Source organism: Convolutriloba macropyga, chromosome 15 (assembly GCF_964194025.1).
Source record: "Convolutriloba macropyga chromosome 15, txConMacr16.3, whole genome shotgun sequence".
NCBI lineage: Eukaryota > Metazoa > Xenacoelomorpha > Acoela > Convolutidae > Convolutriloba > Convolutriloba macropyga.
Genome location: NC_134482.1, coordinates 36,871,122 through 36,892,922, shown reverse-complemented (window position 1 = coordinate 36,892,922; position 21,801 = coordinate 36,871,122). Strand labels below are relative to the sequence as shown.

Genomic DNA, 21,801 nt, shown 5'->3' with positions numbered 1-21,801 from the left:
ACATGTTTGAGTGGAAGATGAAGGCATTGCAGATGGAGCAAAGGCTTGGAAGCTTTTGCAAGAGAGATTTCAGAGTGTGGAGACGCCGACAGTGGTGACTTTAGTGGCACAGCTTGCTCGAATGCAGCTCGAGGATTCTGAGGATTTGGACAGCTTCTTCATCAGAGGACAGGAGTTGCTCACAAGGCTACAAGAAGCAGGCGAAGCAGTCTCAGAGACCCTCTTCAACGCCTTGGTCCTCAATGGTCGGCCAATGAGGTATGAAAGTTTTGTTATACAGAAAAGCTTCAACCCGGCAACGAACTTCACAGAGTTGAGGAAAAGGCTGCAGAACTTTCATGAGAGCACGGTGCAGGGACACAAGGGACAAAGTGGTTCAGTGGCCTTGGCAGTGAAGCGTGACTTCAAGAAGGGACCCAAGAAAGGAAACTGCTTTGTGTGTGGGATCCCTGGACACTGCCAAGGACTGCAGGAAGAAGGAGACAGCACAATGCAGCAAGTGTGGTGAGAAGGGTCACCTAGACAGGGCATGCAAGAGACAAAGAGATGGAGGCAAACATGAGTCAGTGGCAATGGGTCCAACATTGGCTACACCAGACGAGGAATGCTGGGCAGCTCTTACCCAGTGGAAGACAGCAGGCATGCTAGTGGACAGTGGTTGTACAGATCACATAGTGACGAACATCGATGCGTTTCTGGACTTTGTGCCCATTCAATCAGTGGTCAGAAATCCCAACGGAGAGGCTTCCAGAGTGGTGGGCAGAGGCTGTGTGAGGATCAGCATACCCTCAAACAAAGGGGAATTCCAATGCGAACTCAAAAATGTTCTGTGTGTGCCGGACTATTCTTCAAACCTCCTATCAGTCTCAAGATGCACGGAGTGGGGACATAGCTTCACTTTCGAGAGAGGAAACAGCTGCATGAAACTCCAGAAGGGAACTCGGGTAAAACTAACACAAGAAAGTAATTTGTTTTACTTACCCTGCAGCGTTCTAGAATTCAAGATTTGTTCCAACAGCGTGAAACCTGACAGTGCAAGGAAGTGGCACAGACGATTGGGTCATTTGAATCAAGCGGATGTGGTCAGGAATGCACCAGAGACAGTGGGGGAACTCGATGATGTATGAAATGTGTGTGCATTGGCCAAGATCACAAAGACTCCAGTGCCAAGAGTGGCAGAGACCCAAGCAGGAGAGAAGTCGGAGAGGGTGTTCACAGACTTGATGGGACCTTTCAGAGTAGAGTCACTGTCAGGGTTCCGGTTCTGCATAGTGTTTGCAGACCAGTACATGAAGTTTGTGTTTGTGGAATTGCTTAAGGCAAAGAGTGAAGCATTGGCCAGCCTGAAGAAATTTGTTCTCAGGGTGGGAACGCCCAAGAAGCTGAGGCAAGACAATGCGAAGGAGTTTCTCTCAGAGCAGTTCAAGACGTACTGCTTAGATGCAGGCATTCTACAGGAGACGACCATACCAGAGACGCCACAACAGAATGGGTTAGCTGAGAGGTGCAACAGGACACTGCTGGAGACGGCAAGATGTTTGCTCATTGACTCAGGACTTCCAAAGATGATGTGGGGAGCAGCAATTCTTCACCCAGCAAGGATCAGAAACTTGGTTGTGAGACGAGGAGAAGAAAAATGCCCAGCAGAGCTGATGAGAAGCAAAAAACCTAAGCTTCCAATTAGTAATTTATCTATTTTTGGTTGCACAGTCTTCATGAGGAAGAGGGACAGAGAAGTCAGCACACTTGAACCAAAGGCACTGGAAGGACAGTTTGTGGGTTACACTGAAGGAGAAAACGGATACCTGGTGTACATACCCAACACACCCAAGGTGATGGCAGTTCGAGATGTGATCATCAAGGAGTCTGAAGTGCGCTCAATCCCTGACAACAAAGAAACGGCTGACCTACTAGATGATGGGTTGGAACTGGGAATCTGGCACCCAGATGATGGTCATCAAGATGATGACAACAGAGAACGACAGGACACATCTACTGCAATAAAGGAGGAGTGGCATGACGCAGGGAGCGTGAATACTCAAGAAACAACACTGAGACCAGAGGCCTCAGATGTTGGAGAAACAGCACTAGATGAAGGATCTACTGCAACAAGAAGGAGTTACAGAGACTCAGAGTCACTGGAAGACAGTGACACAGAAGACTTCTCACAGTTAGAGACAGTTGGCTTCAATGAAGATGCACTGGAACACGCGGACAGAGCAGAGCCCAGACTAGGGACACGAGCAAGGAATGTTCTGCAATTTTTTGGAGAAGTCAGGGCCCATCTTGCTGTGACTGAGGGCGACTATGTGGAACCCAAAACAGTCTACGAAGCCAAGCAAGGTGACGATTGGGACCAGTGGCACCGGGCAATGAAGGACGAGGTCAAGGCATTCCAAGACAAAGAGACTTGGAACCTAATGAGACCGCCCACAGACGGGGACGTCATACCGGGCAAATGGGTCTACAAAGTGAAATTGGGACCCAGTGGTCAAGTGGACAAAAACAAAGCGCGCTATGTGGCGAAAAGCTTCAAACAAGTGGAAGGACTGGACTACTTTGAGACTTTTGCGCCTACCTACAAGCCAGAGACATTCAGGATTCTACTTCAGCTATCAGCGAAGCAGGGCCATGTGATGCACCAATTTGATGTCAAGACTGCTTTCCTGCACTCACCAATCGAGAAAGAAGTGTATCTGGAACAGCCACAGGAGTTTGTAAAACGTGGATCAGATGGGGAGAAGTTATTATGTCGACTAAATAAATCAATTTATGGTTTGAAACAGGCTGCTAACAACTGGTACAAAGAGCTGGCACACTTCCTACTGAGACAGGGGTTCACCAGAAGCAGGAACAATCACTGCTTGTTCGCAAGATCAGAGGCAGAGGATCACACCTTCATCTTGGTCTGGGTTGACGACATCATAGTAGCATCAAGAGGTATGACAGTGGTCTCTGATTTCAAGAAGGCACTAGAAGCAACTTTTCACATGGAAGACAGAGGGAGACTACACTGGTTTCTGGGTCTAAGAATCAGACGAGAAGAGGGCAAAGTCACAGTCGACCAAAAACGCTACATAGAAAAAATGCTTGAGCGGTTTCAAATGGATCAATGCAGACCCTCAAGAACTCCAGCTGATTTGAATTTGAAACTTCAAACAGCACAGAGCAGAGACGAAGAAGTGGACCAGAGGCTCTACAGAAACTTGGTTGGATCACTTTTGTATCTGGCCAAACAGACGAGGCCAGACATCATGTTCACAGTCAACATTCTGTCCAGACACATGAATGCACCTACCAATCAACATTGGATGTGTGGAAACGACTTCTGCAATATCTTCAAGGTTCAAAAGGTCTTACACAAAAGAGGCTAGTTATGATTTAGTGGGGGACGTCCAATAGCAATTGGAGAAGACAACCAAAGTTGTATCAGACTCTGCCAAAACCCAGTCATGCACAAAAGGAGCAAGCACATCGAAACAAAGTTTCACTTCATCCGGGACAAGACGGAGGATGGGACTAATTCATTTCATTACGTCCCTACAGACAAAATGGCAGCGGAAAATATCGATCAACCTATAGCATTAAACTTAGTGAGAATTAGAAAGAAAGTTTGACTTACCAGATTAGAAAGACAAGCAATATGACTTCGATCAAAGAAATTATTTAATGAATTGTCAAGAAATGGTGCTTAGAATCAAAATTCGGTTCAAATTGGTGAATCTAGATAATTATTATTAGAGTTAGATTAATTGATGTAAAATCTTCCCAGCATGTATTAAATGACGATGATATCTCCGGAAGTGTGAATGAATTCTTAGAAAAGTGCAAATGCATTCCATTTATGGTTCTCTTTGCGACTGATTTGCAGAAGCAAACCATATTGGGTAACCTTTGCTACCCCCACTATAAATCGCGGTGCTAAGATTAGTTTTGTATCTTGACTTTTTCACACTGATAATGGGTATATATACAGCTGAAGCTGATTTTTGAGTCCTTTTTTTGATCCCCAAATTCAAATCACCATCCTGATCTGGTAATCAGATCTCTCCTGTAAATCTCTAAATTCTACTGTAAAATATCATTTTGTTATTCTCTCATTTTTCAGAAATTAATTCTTTTACTTAGTTAAAAACGCTTTTTATTCCGCTTGCGAAAGTCCATAACCCAACAACCATCATTTGGGCTTTCTTTCATTTCGCTTTAAATGACACTCTTTTTTTTATTTAATTAGAAAGAGGCACTTTTTGTATGGAAACGAGTGACTTAAAGCGTGAAATGGTTGCTTTCACATTAGCACCAAAACAAGCTTTGTAAAAAGTGAGTGCACGTATATATCCTACCTTTAATACAATTTGAATTAAATTAGCAAGTATAACTCGTTTTCACACACGCTTACAACTCCAATCTTGAAATATGAGCCATAAAAACTCCGACAAAATGGAATATATATGTGCTCAATTTTTCAGACATTGGCCACGTAATGCTTGATTTGAATCTATCAAAACATAACACAATTGTCCGACCAACAATTTTTCACACACTATGGAAGCGATCTTAACATTTTTTCGCCTATCCAAACCTTCGGCTATCTGACACACCACTGTTGATGAAGGATTGTAGTATTAAGGGTCATTGGGAACAAAGGGTGGGTTGTGACTTCGCAAAGCAGTCTTTGAATTACAAGGAAGGATGTTTACTTACGACATCTTCTATCAGCTAAAATGAAATAAGTAAAATACTTTTTTAATCCGAAAGGGCATTAGGATCAAGAGCAGAACAATGGAAAAAGGATCTATTCTGCTTCACCCCCCCCCCCCCCCCCAGCTTAGGGGGTTATATTTTTTACGCCCCCCCCCCCCCGGCGCACGTGCTATTTTCTCACATAGTAACGTGCTATATAACAACATATAATTTGTTATTGGGGGGTGTAAAACACACTGGGGGGGGGGGGGGAGCGAAACAGAAGAGATCCTGGAAAAATACAAAACTTGATTAATTGCGTAATTTCGATGAGTCATCGCATGTTGATTTCAAAATAGAGGACAATAGTTACAATCTTTCGTAACTAACTTCCAAAAGTTGCTATATCCCAACGTATTAATACATGAAAGTCAGTTTTTGGGGACACTATTTTTGCTCCACAATTTGCTTGAGTTACGAAAAATCAATGAAATACGCAAAATCTGACTATTTTACATGCATTAACGAGCGCACGTGCCAAAGAGCCTCATCTTGTTTAAAGATCCTGTTAACATTGTCAACTCAACCATACGCTAAGAAAACCATTTTTACATCTATTTTTAAAAAATAAGAATTCCTGAGAAAAAAATCATAAGATGTTTTGGATCTATTCTGTTCCCCCCCCCCCCCCCCAGCTTAGTGAGCTTAAAATTTTTATGACCCCCAGACGCACGTGCTAATTTCTTACATAGTAACGTGCTATATAACAACACAGAATTTGTGACTGGGGGTCATAAAAAACACTGGGGGGGGGGGGGGGTGAAAAAGAATAGATCCGATGTTTTGAATGCATAGGTTCCATGCAAATATTTGGGTCAACTTATCATGATGTATCAAAAAAAATCCAGTCCACTTAGAACTTTACTCAAATTTTTGTTCACCATTGCTATTGTTTTCACAGTTTCTTCCCATAATTTATCACGTAGACCGGGTCGAGTTTTTTGGGTGAATTTTTGTAAGAAATGCGGTAATTGCGGTGAAAAAAAATAACTCGCCGCATTTCAGCGCATTTCCTACAAATATTCACCTCAAAAATCTCCGCATTTCTTACGAAAATTAAATGCGAAACCTCGACCCGGGAGAGGTTGAGGTTTTCAGAATTGCCCAAATATTTCATGTTTTTTTCTAAGATTAATTTCGCCCTTAACTGATTTTATTTACTAAAATTTGTGTTATTATTTGTCGTGAAAAAATACGCCCACTCACCTTTTCCTTGTAAGCGTTTCCCAGTTCCTGCACCGCCCTCATTTCTGGTCCACTTTTGAGTCCTCTCTTCTCCCCCTTCTTGCCCCCCACTCCTCCAGCCCCAAGTCCCCCAATCTTCTTGTTCTTCCTCATGGCTCTTCTGGCACATACGTAAGCTGTGGCTACCAATCCCAGCACACATAGGAACACAACCAGACCAGTCACTACAGGAGACACTGAAACATTATCCAGACTCTTCACATGATAGTTTTAACATTTTGTTTTTTTATTGCAGCATAGACCAATCAACCCTAACCTCCTCCTCCTCCTCCTCCCCCCCCCCCCCCCCAGTTTAGTGGGCCCGTGCCAATCTCTCAATGAGCAAGTCTAAATGCGATTGCAAACTCAACCTTGAAGCTCTACTATAGCTTAGTGTACTTTCAAAATCGTTTAAGATCTTTCTTTGTGCATTTGATGGATTTATTTAATAATGACGGCCGTCATTATTAAATAAATCCATCAAATGCACAAAGAAAGATCTTAAACGATTTTGAAAGTACACTAAGCTATAGTAGAGCTTCAAGGTTGAGTTTGCAATCGCATTTAGACTTGCTCATTGAGAGATCGGCACGGGCCCAGTAAACTGGGGGGGGGGGGGGGGGTTAGTGGTGGTTGGTCTATGCTATAACTACTCACAACTCTCGTTCATTCATTGTGCTCATCAACCTTGAAATGAAAGTGACCCTAAAATTGGAACTAATCTTGGGAACCAAGACCTGCGATTCGTCGTGGCAGAGAACTCAAAAACTTGACTTTTTATAATCCATAAATCTTCACAGATCGGTTCTGGAATGGTTTTTTGGCAGCCTTGTAATCGATTTGATCAGCCTCTAAATCAGTCGTGACAATATCTGTTTTTTTTTAAAAAAAAAATCACGCCATGCAGTCCTTGATTTTCAATTCACAAGACATGGAACGACTGAATAATGCAACGGACTGAAGTTGGTAGATCAGTTTGAGAAAAAAAATTTCCCTGTCACACCCGAGCTTTTATTTCCATGCGATATGTCACTCAATAAACACAAGTTATGAATCATCAGATGAAAAAAATTTTCTGATCTGAAATCACCCGAAGTTAATTTCTTGCATATAAAAGGTTGTTAATTTTTTGTATCAAAGGAAACAAATTGCATAATTGTTGTCAAGTGATTTTTGTAACTGAAAATCGATTCAGTTTACCGAAGTTCAAATTAATAAGGACCGAGAGAGATCACAACATATTCGAGAGGATAACACGTATAAAGGTTACAGCGATTGAATCAACAACTGGTTTTTTAGACGGCCGTTTCTGTGTCATTAGGCCGGTATTTTCATTTGGGCGGTTTCATTTTTCATTTGGCCGGTTTTTGTCTTATCACGAATAAGTTCAACGCCGTTCACCATATTGTAACGATAAATGCAAACATCGAAAATTAGAGAGCCGAATTTTGTATGATTTGATAGGTTTTGTGATTAGGGCTACTTTAAATTATGTTAAGCAAATTGTTTTGGATCATTCTACGTATATTAGAACTTATTATAGCTTTCAGAGCAAATCTATTTCTGAGAAATAACAATTTTATTTACTCGGTAACACTTCTGTGTGCTTCTGTGCAGGAAGGCTAAAAGGGGGAAAAGGCGAATATTTAATTCAGGTCTGCGTATTAGGTAGTATTGTGGGAATTTTGTAGCAAATAATTATAATTAGCCTTATTCTTTTTCTTGAGAAAATGAGGTTTCAACCAACAAGTAAAAATTCTGATTAAAACTCAACTGACACACCTCACATATCTGGATTAAGAAGATTTTTTTTAGCTTAAATTGCTTTTCCTAAGAAAGAATCTTGTTTGTATCTTTAGAATTCTTTATCTTTACAAAAACTTTATCTTAGTTTGAGTTAGAATCTATTTCTTGTGTAAATATAATTTTAAAAAATTGTATCAGATTCGGCATCATCATCACAATTCCAGGAGAAAAAGTTTTTATTCATAATGATTCTTTAAAGCAGTTAAATTTAAGGACCCTGACCATAGTGTCATAGAAAAACAGGACTGATTCATTATATACCAATAATTAAAAGCTATATCAGTACTGCTTCTTAGTACTCTAAGGTTTTTTCTCAAAGACTTCGCAGAAGAAGCTCATAAATCATTTTTTCTCCATGAATTTGTCATGTACAGTCAGTTTTGATTCCTTTCTCTGTTCATACAAAAATTATAGTAAAGTTTGAAGATTTTGAAAAAAAAATTTTTTCTGACGATGCACAAACATGATACTTGTGGAACGCGTTAAATTGTTATATTAATGGGGAGGAGGGTTGTTAAATTTTTATATCATGATTTGAAATACTATGATTCAGCGCTGATTTACAATGTTTCTATGATCCGTGGAGTAATTGAATGGACACATTTGATATACAAAAAAAAATAAAAGTGAACCTTTTTTTTCCTTTTTTGGTTACTTAACTTTCCATTTAACGTCCGTATGCCTGTTTGGCGTGCACATAAACGTTGAGTATAATGCTTATATTAAATTGGTTTAATGAATCAAAGGAGCGTTTCATTTTTCTATATATACAATTCCGTCATTTCTGACTTTGTTTTTATGATGATTTTGCAATTCCTTATTAACAGTTTCATTTTTACAACAGTTCATTTTTTATCATTTTCTGGGTAAGATGAGGTAAACAAAAAATCGCCTTTGAGCCTGAAACCCGGCGCAAAATGCATTTCACGCAATTTTAAACTTCAAAACTTTTAATTTTTTTTAATTTTTCAAAATTTTCATTTTTTTCATTGATGAGGTTCACAAGATATTTCTTTTTTTTTTTTCGATTTTGTTTGTAATTTTTTGGAGTTCGGCTCGCCAAAAGGCCAAAAAATTACAAAAAATTCGAAAAAAAAGACTTTCGTGTCTAGTATATGAACAAAGCGGTTTAAACATTTTTTAAGCGAAAAAGAACACTAATATTTTATTCAAAAATTTCAAAATTTTACACATTTTTAACTCTTTGTCGCAAATCGTGCTTCCTGTGCACAAATTATGCTTGAAGATTGCAAATCATGCCGTGTGTAACTTTGTGATACCAGATTGTAATTTGGTACAAATTTTTTTCTGGAGGAGCAGTTTTTTCATTATTACAAGTGAACCAAGTGCGTTTGTGGGCGTGGTAAAACAGACTGCAACCACCTTGATTTTATTTTAATTTTTGATGCACAGTTGTTTCTGTTATTTTTAATCATTTTTTTCTCGAATTCAATCACTATAAAACCAGTATTAAAATTTTAATCCAAGATGAAAATTAATTTGTAGAAAGTTTGGTGACGCAGTTTAACCAGGAATGTCAACATCTGAGTTTATTTACTCTATGTGGTTACGTAATAAAAGTTTAAAGGTGTAAGATAATGAACTCTTCGCCGCTCTGCCGCGGATGTTCCTGAGCTAAAACTGTAAGCTTGCAATAACTACGTAATAAATATGCGATGCTTATAATAAATTTCATAAAACTCTTCAACCATTTATCATATACCTCTTTCGCAAACGTGATCACATAACTTTAATCCCAAGTAGGTTCAGGTCAACCACTGAATCACAGAATTGGCCGAAAGCAAATTTAGACGATAACCCAAAAATTTGAATTTAAGCCGACCACCCGACAGCAGACCAATGTATTTGCTGGACGAACTTGTGATATTTTAGCCAATCCTGTTCGTCGACCAATCAGAATTAAGCGTAAGCTAAGTTTATCGGCTAAACTTGTCGGCTAAACCCCACGTCGGCCAACAATCCTATCACTGATCTCAAGTATACTAACCGAAATGTAATTTGTTTGAAGAGCCGTTTTTCGGGTTTGTGTCCAACTCCTGATGTTTTTTCGATATTAATTTCAAGTCGGGATCAACCGCGACACCTCTTTCACTTCCCGGAAACGCCCAAAAATTTTCCCGCATTTCCGGGTTATTTGAGTTCAAAGAAAATGGCATTAATCTCGCATCACCGTTTCTGTCAATTTTGATTTTTCCTGGATAATTAAGGAGTAAATTGAGGTTTTGATTTTGAAGTAAATTTTGGATTGATTTGGAATGCGTTTTTGATGGTTTTTTCGGATAAATGTCTGGATTATATTTAAACAAATCGTTGGTTGTTGGAATGTGTTTACGATGACTATTCGGTTTCTGATGAGTTGGTGACCCAATTATGGACCATTTTTCATTATATTTATTCATTTTTGAACAAATTCGGCTAATCGGTTCTAAATAGGAAACTGAATTGGTGGTATGTTATATATATAACACCGAGCAGTCAATAACAGTGCATTTGTCAGCAGATAATAAACAGTTAACTAAGTTATAACTAATATTAAAAAAGGTGAAATTCTAGCCAGTTAAACGACAAATGTGGTTGTCAAGGTGATAAGTTAACCAAATTAGGGAAAATGGGTCGAGTTAAAGAAGGTCAATCTAATTAATATATGTAAAATAATCTTTGGATAAAAGAAAATAAACTTTGGGTTGTAGGTCGACTAAAATGGAAGCAAATTGGGCCGATTCGTTATAAATTGGGGGTCAAGTTAAAGGATTATAATAAATTATAAAGATGTTTTAAAGTGGTATCAAATTTTCCAACTTTTTAAGGAAGCTTGAGTTGTTAGTGGACATCATTCTTTTAATCTTTTTTCCTTCGGTTTTTCCCAATCTATTATCTACATCCTTACTTTGGCCTTCTCATGGGGTGTATATTGTTTGTCTTTTGAAGTTAAAAAGGAGAGCGCAAATAAATTTAAAAGCGATTTGAGGAAGGTTAGACTAATTGAAACTCTTATGCGTTCAACATAGTTCAAAACTGCATCAAAATACAAATCGTTAATATGGTCACGCGTTCTTTAATTATTCAAATAATCTGATTTTATCTTGTATAGTTGCGAAACTCAAATAGAACAAGTTGATGGCCGTCTTAAGCACACACTTGCGCATGGAAAATGTTTTTTGAAGGAGTTAATAATTAATAGCAGTTACAAGCAGGTTCAAAAGACGTCCATTGAAATAGCATGACAGTGGGACTGTTTTTGGCGCTGAGAGGACAAAAACTCAACTTCGTTTTACAACTCCAATTTGACTTTTTCAAATTTCAAATAGGTGTGTCCAGATTTGAGTTGTTCCAATCAAATGTAATAATATTCATAAATTGATAGTCTTTTTTGTCTAGAATAAATAATGGATAAAACCTTCAACGTCGAAATAATATCGACAAAAATGCTGATTATATCCCAGTTGTGGTTTGGAGAAACAAGGGAAAACCATTAATTTTTTTACTAAAAGAATCTCGGAAAAAAGAAAAGCGACAAAATCAGGATGAAAATTGATATTCTCTTTTAAAAAACAACATATGCAATGCATAAGTGATATTACTTCATGTTTTATTCGACCAAGGCCAAAAACAACAGGACGGTAAAAAATAAAGCCTTTGTCCAAAATTTATTTGAAAAAATTATTCAAAATTGATTAAAACCTTATAATATTTCCAATACTTGTCTGTGGTTCCAAGAAAGGGGTAAGAGTAAACCTCAAAACGTCAAAACCCTAGCACCCCTAGTCGGGTTCAACTGGAATCTTGCAATATCTTGCAATCACGAATCTTGCAATATCTTGCAACATCCTATACTGTCTTGCAAAATATTGCAAGCCGCTGCAAAACAGCCAATCATCTTGCAACCAAGAAAAGCGCAAAACATTTTTTGCATAAAATTTTTCAAAGAAACTGCCCACTTGCAAAGAACTAATTCTGCAGATAAAAATCTAAGATTAATGAAAACGGAAACCAAACTGGACAAATTTGAAAATACACTGGAGAAATACTGAATTTTATAAACAGAATTTGCAATTATAAAAAATTGAAATGTTCAGATGCTGCTATTGAGCATCCAAAAAGACAAAAAAGAGCGGAACTCGAAAAGAGCATACGTGCGAAAGAGTGATGAAAAATAACCGTGCGTACTTCAAAAACCTTACAGAAGAGCCCTCCCTTTGAAAGATCCGTCTTTTTCGTATTGTTTCAAGACAACAACATTTCGTAGGAGGTTTTCAAAATTCTTTACAAAAATTATTCGAATCCTTTAATATCAGTTGGGCTCAACTAGGAATCAACCAATCGAATTGAATCATGCTTAAATACCCAAAATTCGCTCCAAATATTGCAAAATATCTTTCTATGAACGGCATGCCTTTATCATAATAACGTAAAATGGTAAGCTGAAATGTCAACAGTTTAAAAAAGTTTTTCCTCTAAAGATTTCAGTGACTTGGACCAAATGAATAGAAATCCCCAAAATTAGACAATTTTTTCATGATTTTTATTTACTTTCATCGAACAGATTGTTTTTACGAAGAAAGCGCGAACCTCTAACAAAATTTGGTAAAAACTAACTTGCAAAGACAAATTATTTAAAGAACGCTGTTGTTGTTATTTGGCATTTAACAGAGGATAACTTGTTTATTTCTGTAAGAAATGTACGAATGGTTGAAGAATTAGAGGTTGATGTAACATAACATTTACACCGGCGCCAATTTTTGACATTTCTAAGTTTTGACAACTGCAAGAAATGGTATTGACATATAATTTCTCAATTAGTTTCACATTTTTTCGCAAAAAATTTCAAGAAGAAAACAGCTTAGCTTGCGAGATACGCAAATTAATGTCAATATTAGAAGAGAACTTGTGGCTGAAAATTGTTCAATAACAAAATCTGAGGAGATAAATTTTTCTGAATAGTAGGTTGAAAAAAAAACAGTGAAGTTTGAAACTGTTTGAAATTTGACGCCATTAGATAATTGAGAAATCAAAGGTAATTTTAGTGAGGAAAAACTTCAATCGCTTTTGAATGAACAAATCGCGCTTCCCGAGGCTACGTAGGAAATGAGAAATTATGCATTGATATTTGTTGTCGCAAAAGTCGGTAGCGTCAGCTCAATTTTCGCATGGCGGATATTGAAAGTTAAAAAGGGTGACGCTGTTAGTTTGAATAAGGAAGCCTATTAGAATTTTCAAAGATAACACACAAATTAACCCCCCCCCCCCCCCCCCCCCCACAGCCCCCCTCCCACGCACAATTTTGGAACCATTCGGAACGCATAAACGAGCATATCACACAAGCACTTACCTACATACAAACATACGGACACACACACACGCTACTACGCTCAGACATGTATACTTATAGGCAAATGCATACGACACACGCATGCACTAACACGTTACCGCACAGACACCCATGACAAAAACATACATTCAAAAGTATGCTGCAATAAGAAAATTGAATAAATGTTTGTACTAAATGAACTTATTATTGCACAGTTTTTTTTCAATCACGTATTTTTTCTTGTGATAACACCTTAATAAGTCAATTCAAACAACAACTGCTCGTTTGGTTGTATTCTGCCTCGCAGCAAAAGAGTAAATAATAACTAATGTAACGATTTAGCAGCTACTAATTAAATGAAATAGTATAGACTTCTTTTAAAAATGATGTTGGTGGTTATTTGACGCCAATTTTCAACCAATCAATTTTGATGCAAATAGTTAAGTTTCAAAGAACTCGTTTGATAATCTTTTACTTTATTGATAAGACTTTTGAAAATAAAAATCAAGCAAAATTTGACAAAAATAGCGTCAGAAAAAAATTATAAATTTTTTCATAAGAATAGCAAAATAACAAACATGATTGTGTTGAAGAACAAACATATTTTTGAACCAAGCAGCACAGAGTTGTACCCCTACAGAACTCCAAATGTAAATCAGTACTGATTCAGAGATTTATTCATATCATCTTTGATCCCTATCAGGCTTGGACCAAGTCTAGCACAACGATTATCAGAATTTAGAGAGCAGTTTTACAGAGATGATAAAATTTTAGAGATGATAAACATCTATATACGGGGTTTGGTCCATAGATCACTAAGTTTTGAGAGAGCTACGCAGGGCCATAATCTAGATTGACTTTTTTCTTCTTTTTCTTTTGAGACTCTAAAATATGATTGAAGCAGAAATTTTCAAGCGAGCGAGTGAAGATATAATAGTTGCATTTCTAATTGCAGGGTACTGATTTACGCATATAATTTGCTAGAGTAACATCAGTTAATAAGTCGCAGCTCTTTCAAAATTACCACGTATATTAAAAAAAACTGCGACTTTTTCTCATTTTTTGTTACCTCAATTAAAGGAGCTAAGGGTTGCTTTTCCAAATCTTTCAACTCCTAGTTGATTTTTTTCCTATTTTGATTTTAAAAAATTACACTAAAATTAGAAAAACGAGATTAAGCAATCAAAAATCAGGGGAAAAGATAAATTTTATTGTAATTAAAAACAGTAAGTAATTAAAATTAATAAAGATAAAAATTGGAGTAACGAAACCAAAAATTTTAAGCTCTAATTCAATATATGATAGAGTTTTTAGCCTCATCAACAACTATAAAATAAGGTAAACTTTAAATTTTTTGACAACTTTAAATGTCTTTGAAATGTATTAGGCTCAAAATCATCCAGAGAAATAGTTAACGATTGATTACTAAATCACGAGACTGCAATAAGATGACTAAATGCAGGCAAAACACAATAACTGGAACAAAGTTTACAAAAATATTTTGTTAGAGCGATAAAAACCAGTTTTTTCTCCGAAAACAAAAATTGTGCTAATTGATTTTAAGTTGATGCATGTGAATAAAATATCTCCTTAGTGGACACTTGATTTTAAATCATCTTAGTCTGTAATCAACATAAAAAATTAAAGAAATTTGAAAAATAGACAGCGCTCCAATACAATCTGAACATTTTTTTTCAAAAAATGCACGGTGAAGCAAAAATTGCTTGTTAATGATGAGTCGTTATCGAAAACACGTACAGGACTCACCTTTCAGCGAAATATATATTTTGGCAGATAACAATTTTTTATAGCAAAATTAAAGGCTGCATGTTGTAATGAGAAACTGGTGAAATTTCAGAAACTCCGCCAAAGTTTATTCCGAAAAACAAGATCAAACAGTTCAGCGATCAATGTAAAACGAACAACACTATCTTAAACAAAAAAAAAACAAATTTTAGCAAAACTTGTGGGAAAAAAAATTGGGCTAATTGAAACAAAAACAACGGAAATCAGTCGATTGCTCACAAAAATTTAAACCCCCGTGACTCTATTCTGTGTTGAATGTATTTTCCAATGATACCACTCACAACTCTCTGCGATAAAAATATCGATTAACCGCATTTATCGATTGGACAAAAAGAACCCAGTTGTGCTTATATTTCCTCTCCCACTAAGGAGGAGCCTGAGCGAAAAAAAAGAGGACGTACTTTGAAGACAATAGAATTTCTGGCAAATGATTGTAGGTGTTTAAATAACTATTAAAATGACGCATTTTCTACTATACAAAGAAAACAACTGACAGTTTAAATTAATGATCATGTCAAGTGTGCAAAATTTTCTAGGTTCTGACTCTTGATATCATGAAAATTAAATTTCTGGTTATAACTGAAATTGATCTTGTTCATCTTTTTCTCGCGCAAAAAGTTTTCGTTTCTCAAAAACGTTTTTAGCGTTGAAAAACAAACTCAAATAAATTTATTCGCACTAAAGTTTACCTTTTGAAATTTATTCAGCTGCGCGAAATAGAATCAAACACAGCCTTCATAGCCTCGAAGAAAATAGATTTCAGTAAAATATGATGAATAAACTAAATCCAAGTATAGTTTTGTAAAAATATTGAAAATTTGATAATTCTTGACAAAATCAGCACCTACTCACGTTGTATAAATCTCTTTCTTTCATCTGAATTGAAACAAAGTCGTAGAAATATAGATTCAAATTATATTCGGTTAGTTTAATTAATTTGTTTCGGTGACCATGAAAAATAGACCGTCTTTGTTACCTAAAGGTTTAGTTTATTGTATAACCTATATGAAAAAAACGAATCAATTCTTTTGACCATGAATCATTTAACCCCGTTTTTACGTCACATATTTTCTGATCCATTCATCAAATATGCCAATTAAATCAACCCTTTTGACCCAAAATCTTTTGACCCAAGATCAACCAGCTCAGCGATCAACGTAAAACGAATAACACTATCTTAAACAAAAAAAAAACAAATTTCAGCAAAACTGATGAAAACTTTTGGGCAAAAATTACGGAGATTGGAAACAAAAACAACGGAAATCAATCGATTGCTCACAAGAATTTAACCCCCCGTGGCTCCCCGGAAAACGAAAATTTCAAAAAAATCTTTTCAATTATTTATTCTGTGTTGAATGTATTTTCTAATGACACCACTCACAGCTCTCTGCGATAAAAAATATTGATTAACCACATTTATCGATTGGACAAAAAGAACCCAGTTGAGCTTGTATTTCCTCTCCCACTAAGGAGGAGCCTGAGCGAAAAAAATGAGGACGTACTTTGAAGACAATACAATTTCCGGCAACTATTAAAATGACGCATTTCCAACTATACAAAGTAAACAACTGGCAGTTTAATTTAATGAGTATGTCAAGTGTCCAAATTTTTCTAGGTTCTGACTCTTGATATTATGAAAGTTAAATTTCTGGTTATAACTGAAATGGATCTTGTTCATCTTTTTCTCGCGCAAAAAGTTTTCGCGTTGAAAAACAAACTCAAATAAATTTATTCGCACTAAAGTTTTCCCTTTGAATTTTATTCAGCTGCGTGAAATAGAACTAAACACAGCCTTCATAGCCTCGAAGAAAATAGATTTCAGTAAAATATGATGAATAAACTAAATCCAAGTATAGTTTTGTAAAAATATTGAAAATTTGATAATTCTTGACAAAATCAGCACCTGCTCATGTTGTATAAATCTCTTTCTTTCATCTGAATTGAAACAAAGTCGCAGAATTAAGGATTCAAATTACATTCGGTTAGTTTAATTAATTATGTTCGGTGACCATGAAAGCCAGACCGTTTTTGTTACCAAAAGGTGTAATTTGTTATGTAACCTATATGAAAATAAGGAATCTACTTCTTTTGACCGTGACTCATTTAACCCCGTTTTTACGTCAAATATTTTCTTATCCTTTCATCATATATGTCAAATATATCAAACCGTTTGACCCAAAATCTTTTCCGAAAAGGTATGTATCCCAAAATTTGATTTTGAATTGTACTTGAATATAGAATTGAAATCGGGGTGAAATGATAGAGCGGTGAATCAACCGGAGTTAAATGCTATAGGGAGTGAAACTAAAAAAATGGGTGAAAAGGCCGGTCGCCACGATGACAAATATATTACTGATTAATTTTTATCAGTTTGCACTAATGTAATGGTCAAATTAAAATCGTAAAAGCAGCGGCACTCGGAAAATAACGAAAGAGTACAGATAACTTGAACCGGTTTTTTTGAGCTCTCATAATTCAGAAAAGAACGAATTTATAAACCTTCTGAATAGACAATTTTTGACAGTGTGGCGAGGGCAAGACAATAGAAAAACATCAAAAGACTTATCAAAACAAGGTCAAAAATAGAAGCGAGAAGAATTTGTTAGTTGATTTGTTTTTTATTGTCTACTGCCTTGTCAGATTTCAAGGCTAGTCTTTGGCAAAATATAAACAGCGCATTAAACTGTTTTGTTGAACTAGAAACAGTTTTTGAAAAGGCGACTCACAAGGTACCTGGGTATGCACTTCTTAGTTGTCATATGAAAATCAGATATAATATTATACAAATAATAATGTATTTCTTAAACAAAAATAATCAGAAAATAATCAACGACAAGCATTTAAGAATACGGAGGTAAGTCTATTTTCAGAGGCCGTGGTTGCGATGAGCAAAAAATTCAGAACATTGAGTAACAGCAGTTAGCATCGACAGAGGCTTCGGTACAAGTTGTTGGCTTCGGTACACTCTTGTATCGAGAACCTTCTCAAATTCTCACTTGAATTTAACATCTTAAATTCTCACTTGAATTTGAAAACGTTTTTGTTTATACTGAAATTTGAGCAGAAAGTATCAAGAATTTTACTAAAAAAGTACGCGGTGATCAAACAAAAAACTTATTAAGATGTACAAAAAAATTGGTTATTGGCCAAATCTTCAAAAATGAACTTTGTAAGTTTTTTTTACGCCAGACAAGAGTAGAAACGACCGTTGTGGAACATTGAGACAAAGGCATTGCAAAGTATGATACAAACTACAATATTTAACTATGACATAATTTACTAGCTCAATTAGTGTAAACGAGCCTTTGTTGCCATAACCCACACTGTAGGGTCTTTTTACATGTATTAAAATAAGTTTTGCGCAATTAAAGAGGTAAAATGGACCAAATGGTCTCATTTATTTGAAGCTGGATTGGCTAGCAATACCATGCCAGATGCACAAGCCACCGAACAAGCACAGCAACAATTAGAACCAACACAGCTGGCAGATTGCCAGAAAAAAGGGCATTTGCTTCGTAGATCTGCAGTCTCAAAAAGATGGTAAAAGAGACAGAACAAAAAACGTTTTAAAATGCTGAACTATTGTATTTAAGAATACGTTTTGTATTCAAGATTTTATTAGCTGCCCTTAAATCCCCATCAGTTGTGTCACTTTAACTGATGGGGATTTAAGGGCAGCTAATAAAATCTTGAATACAAAACATATTCTTAAACCTTATTAGACCTTATCTCATTGAGTTAAATTAAAGTCAATTTCAGAGTGAGGAAGTCATTTTTAAGAGTGAGGTAAATCACGTGTGACCCAAAAAAATTAATCACGCAACTGAACAATGAAATGATACGCTCTCTACTCAAAATGAAAAATGATGTCACGCACGCAATTCGGTTGAAAATGCATGAAGGAATGATTAAAAAGCAGATTTGAAGTTGTTACTGTGACGTCATATCGTCGTAACAAAAATCCTGTTGAAGAAATAAAAAAAATGGACGGAAAAATACCGGAAATGACTAGAAGTAGTATTACCCGAATGTACTGGCTCTTCAAAAATCTAAACTAAAATCATTGTGCTGAATACATCAATAAAGACAAAAGAACAATCTTAGGTCAAAAACAAAAAAAATTGCCAGAGAAATTTATGAAAAATTAGGAAATTTCAATTTATTTTTCATGTTGTACAAGTATACATACAAACAAAAACCGTTGTTCCACGCAATGAAACTTAGATATCAAACCAGGAATGTCAGCCAAGCCATAATAAGCCCACGAAAATCTCTTTTGTTAAAGAAAATGGGAAAAAAGGAGGCAAACCTCCTAATTTTTTTTCAAATTGCATAGATGGAAATGACTTTTTAGCAAAATCAACTTGCGTTCTTAGTGGTAAACAAAGCCAACAGGCGTGAAACTTTAATAAGAAAATATATAATTTCAATAAAACGATGCCATGGGCCAAAACGTCAAGACTAAAAGTCAGCAAAATAGTCGAAAAACCTTCAAATTAATCAAAAGAAAAAACAATCAGCAAAAAATCAAAGACAAAAAAAAATATTTGTTGAAAGTAGTCAGCAATAGCAGTGAAGATATTGAAACGGCATTTCAAGCAAAATCTCGGTGCAGCACTATGTCAAAAGAAATCAATTGCAATCAAAACAAAAATCCTAGAAAAAGGCTATAGTCATTTTTTGAGCAACTGATAAAAGCAGAAGTGATTATAATATAGATCTCGCAAAAATGATAGAAGAAAGAATGGTACATGATATAATTCTGAGAACAATGAGAGAAACATAAGCACGTGAAAAAGCAAAATTCCTTCTTGATATTTAAAAGTTAAGAATCAAATTTAAAAAAAAGAAGTAAAAAAAACAATTAGTTCTACTTATATAGCTAAAACTTATATAGCTAACCTCTTGAATAGATTGAAACTTAGAAACATAGGTCAAAGGTTGGGAACAATAAAATGTTTTGTGATATAAATGTCAAAAAAATTCTGAAAATTGAACTTATGAAAATTTTTTTGCAGAATTTCAATTACTGAACGCCATAAAATAATTCAATTATTAGTAAGGGAAAACCCGGGTCCCCGACGGTACATAAAATGACCTTTTCTTGTTATTAAAACAAAGAAAACCGGCAAAAAATAGAGAAAATTTGCACAAAAGCTGCCAAAATCGGGCAAGCATGCGTACAATTCAATAAAACAAAAGTACCTGAAAATATAAACAGGCATTAAAAGCATGAGAAATCAAACTGAAGTTGCCAATTTCGTTACTTTTGAAATAAATCTGCTTTACGATCCAGAAACGAAAAACTTAGTTTAAAAATTACAAAAATGTATTCAATAATTGGTGAATATGTGCTCATTTAGAATTCAAAACGCATGATTAGACTCTCAAAAGCACTGTGGTTTGTGATATAAATTTCAGAGGTTCAGATATTAATACAGCTTCTTTTAAAATATATTTCTACAAGAAACCAAATTGAAAGCATCAAAACAGGGCCAATTGGATGAAAAAACGGCTAAAATTGGTTGTCTATATGCTGCATTCTATCAAAAAATACTTTTCAAAATCGAAAAGTCATTCACTGATCGAAGCACATGATCTAAATAATTCTTTAACTCTGAAAAATTAGCTCACACGCAATTTTACTCTTTCACTTTTAGGTCATAACGCCCGTCTGAACGAAGAGTATTTCCGGTAAAAAAAGTTAATAGGCGACAATTTTTGATGAAGGTTTCATTACTTTAATTGTGAAGGTTGCATTTTTTATTTTGAAGTGCAATTTGGTTGGTAAAGGCACATATTGTCAGCTAAACATAACAAAATCAGAATCCGCAATTGAAAACTTTCTTTGGTACAAAGCAAATTACTCTAGCTGCAATTGAAATTATACCTCAATAATCATTAAAAATACAAAATTCTTCTATTGCTTCAGACGTTAAAGAGTCCCGATTTATAATGTCGGCATCAGTTAAATCATTTTTTTCAGCTTAAATTGAAAAAAGAATCGTTTTAATGGTACAATTTGCGTAAGATTCTGTTGCAGAGAAACCTACAAAAAAATGGTTTGATGTTTCATAAACATAATTTTTCAGCTAAAATAGTCCTAGTCATTTAAAAATAGGAATCTAGTCAATTGAAGCCAATAAATTTTTCTCTGAATTTAAAAAATTTGCGGATAGTTGAGCAAATTTATTTTCGATAAAAATTGTTCTGTGAGTAATTTTCAAACTTTTTTTCAAAGTGTGGCGTTTTGTGGCCAATCTTTGCTATAAAAGGAAGGTCTCTGAGCGCGCCGAACTAGGCAGAAATTACGTGTGTTCTAATTTTTGCGCTCAATTTTGTTTCATTCCTCATTGTGTGAGAACGCTTTTAAATTTTATCAGACTATGAAGCAACATAATCCAGACTTTTGTTCAAATTTGTACTTCAAATTTGTAGATTCTCAGTTTTTTTAAGATTTCGGAAAAATTTTTATAATTGGCTGTTTTTCTTCAATTGAGAAAATAATGCCAAAAAGCGAGCAATCAACTAGAGTAGATGATTTTTTATTCAACTTAAACCAGCTCTGTGAAAATCTTCATGATTATTTATGCGTTTGAGTCGAGCAGAATGCATTCTGGTTAAAACTAAGTGATCTGTGATAAGATTTCCGCGTGATCAAATCAGTTTTTTTGCGCTTTTGCAACAGCTTTTAAACACTGGTTTTCAGCACGGTGTGTGATGAAATTTCGAATTATCTGTAATGTACAATTGTGATCAAATAATAAATCACACTAATAAGTACAAAAAATTCTACAGTAACCAAGCAAATGCGGTTAAATGTCACGTTTACAACTTTTTCAATCAGGCTGACAAATTAGTCAATGCAATCTTATTTACATACAAAAACGGAG

General features: G+C 35.6%; 1 protein-coding gene across 1 annotated transcript in view; it reads right to left on the bottom strand.

The window, feature by feature from the left end:
- The window catches only part of LOC142354174 (synaptotagmin-1-like), an 81,362-nt gene that overhangs the window by 6,995 nt on the left and 52,566 nt on the right, over window positions 1–21,801 (bottom strand). Inside the window, exons 4-5 of the mRNA XM_075406434.1 lie at window positions 5,950–6,164; window positions 4,705–4,719 (exon numbers count right to left, since the gene is read on the bottom strand). Coding sequence (XP_075262549.1) covers window positions 4,705–4,719; window positions 5,950–6,164 — 230 coding nt within the window. The remainder of the gene's footprint in view (window positions 1–4,704; window positions 4,720–5,949; window positions 6,165–21,801) is intronic.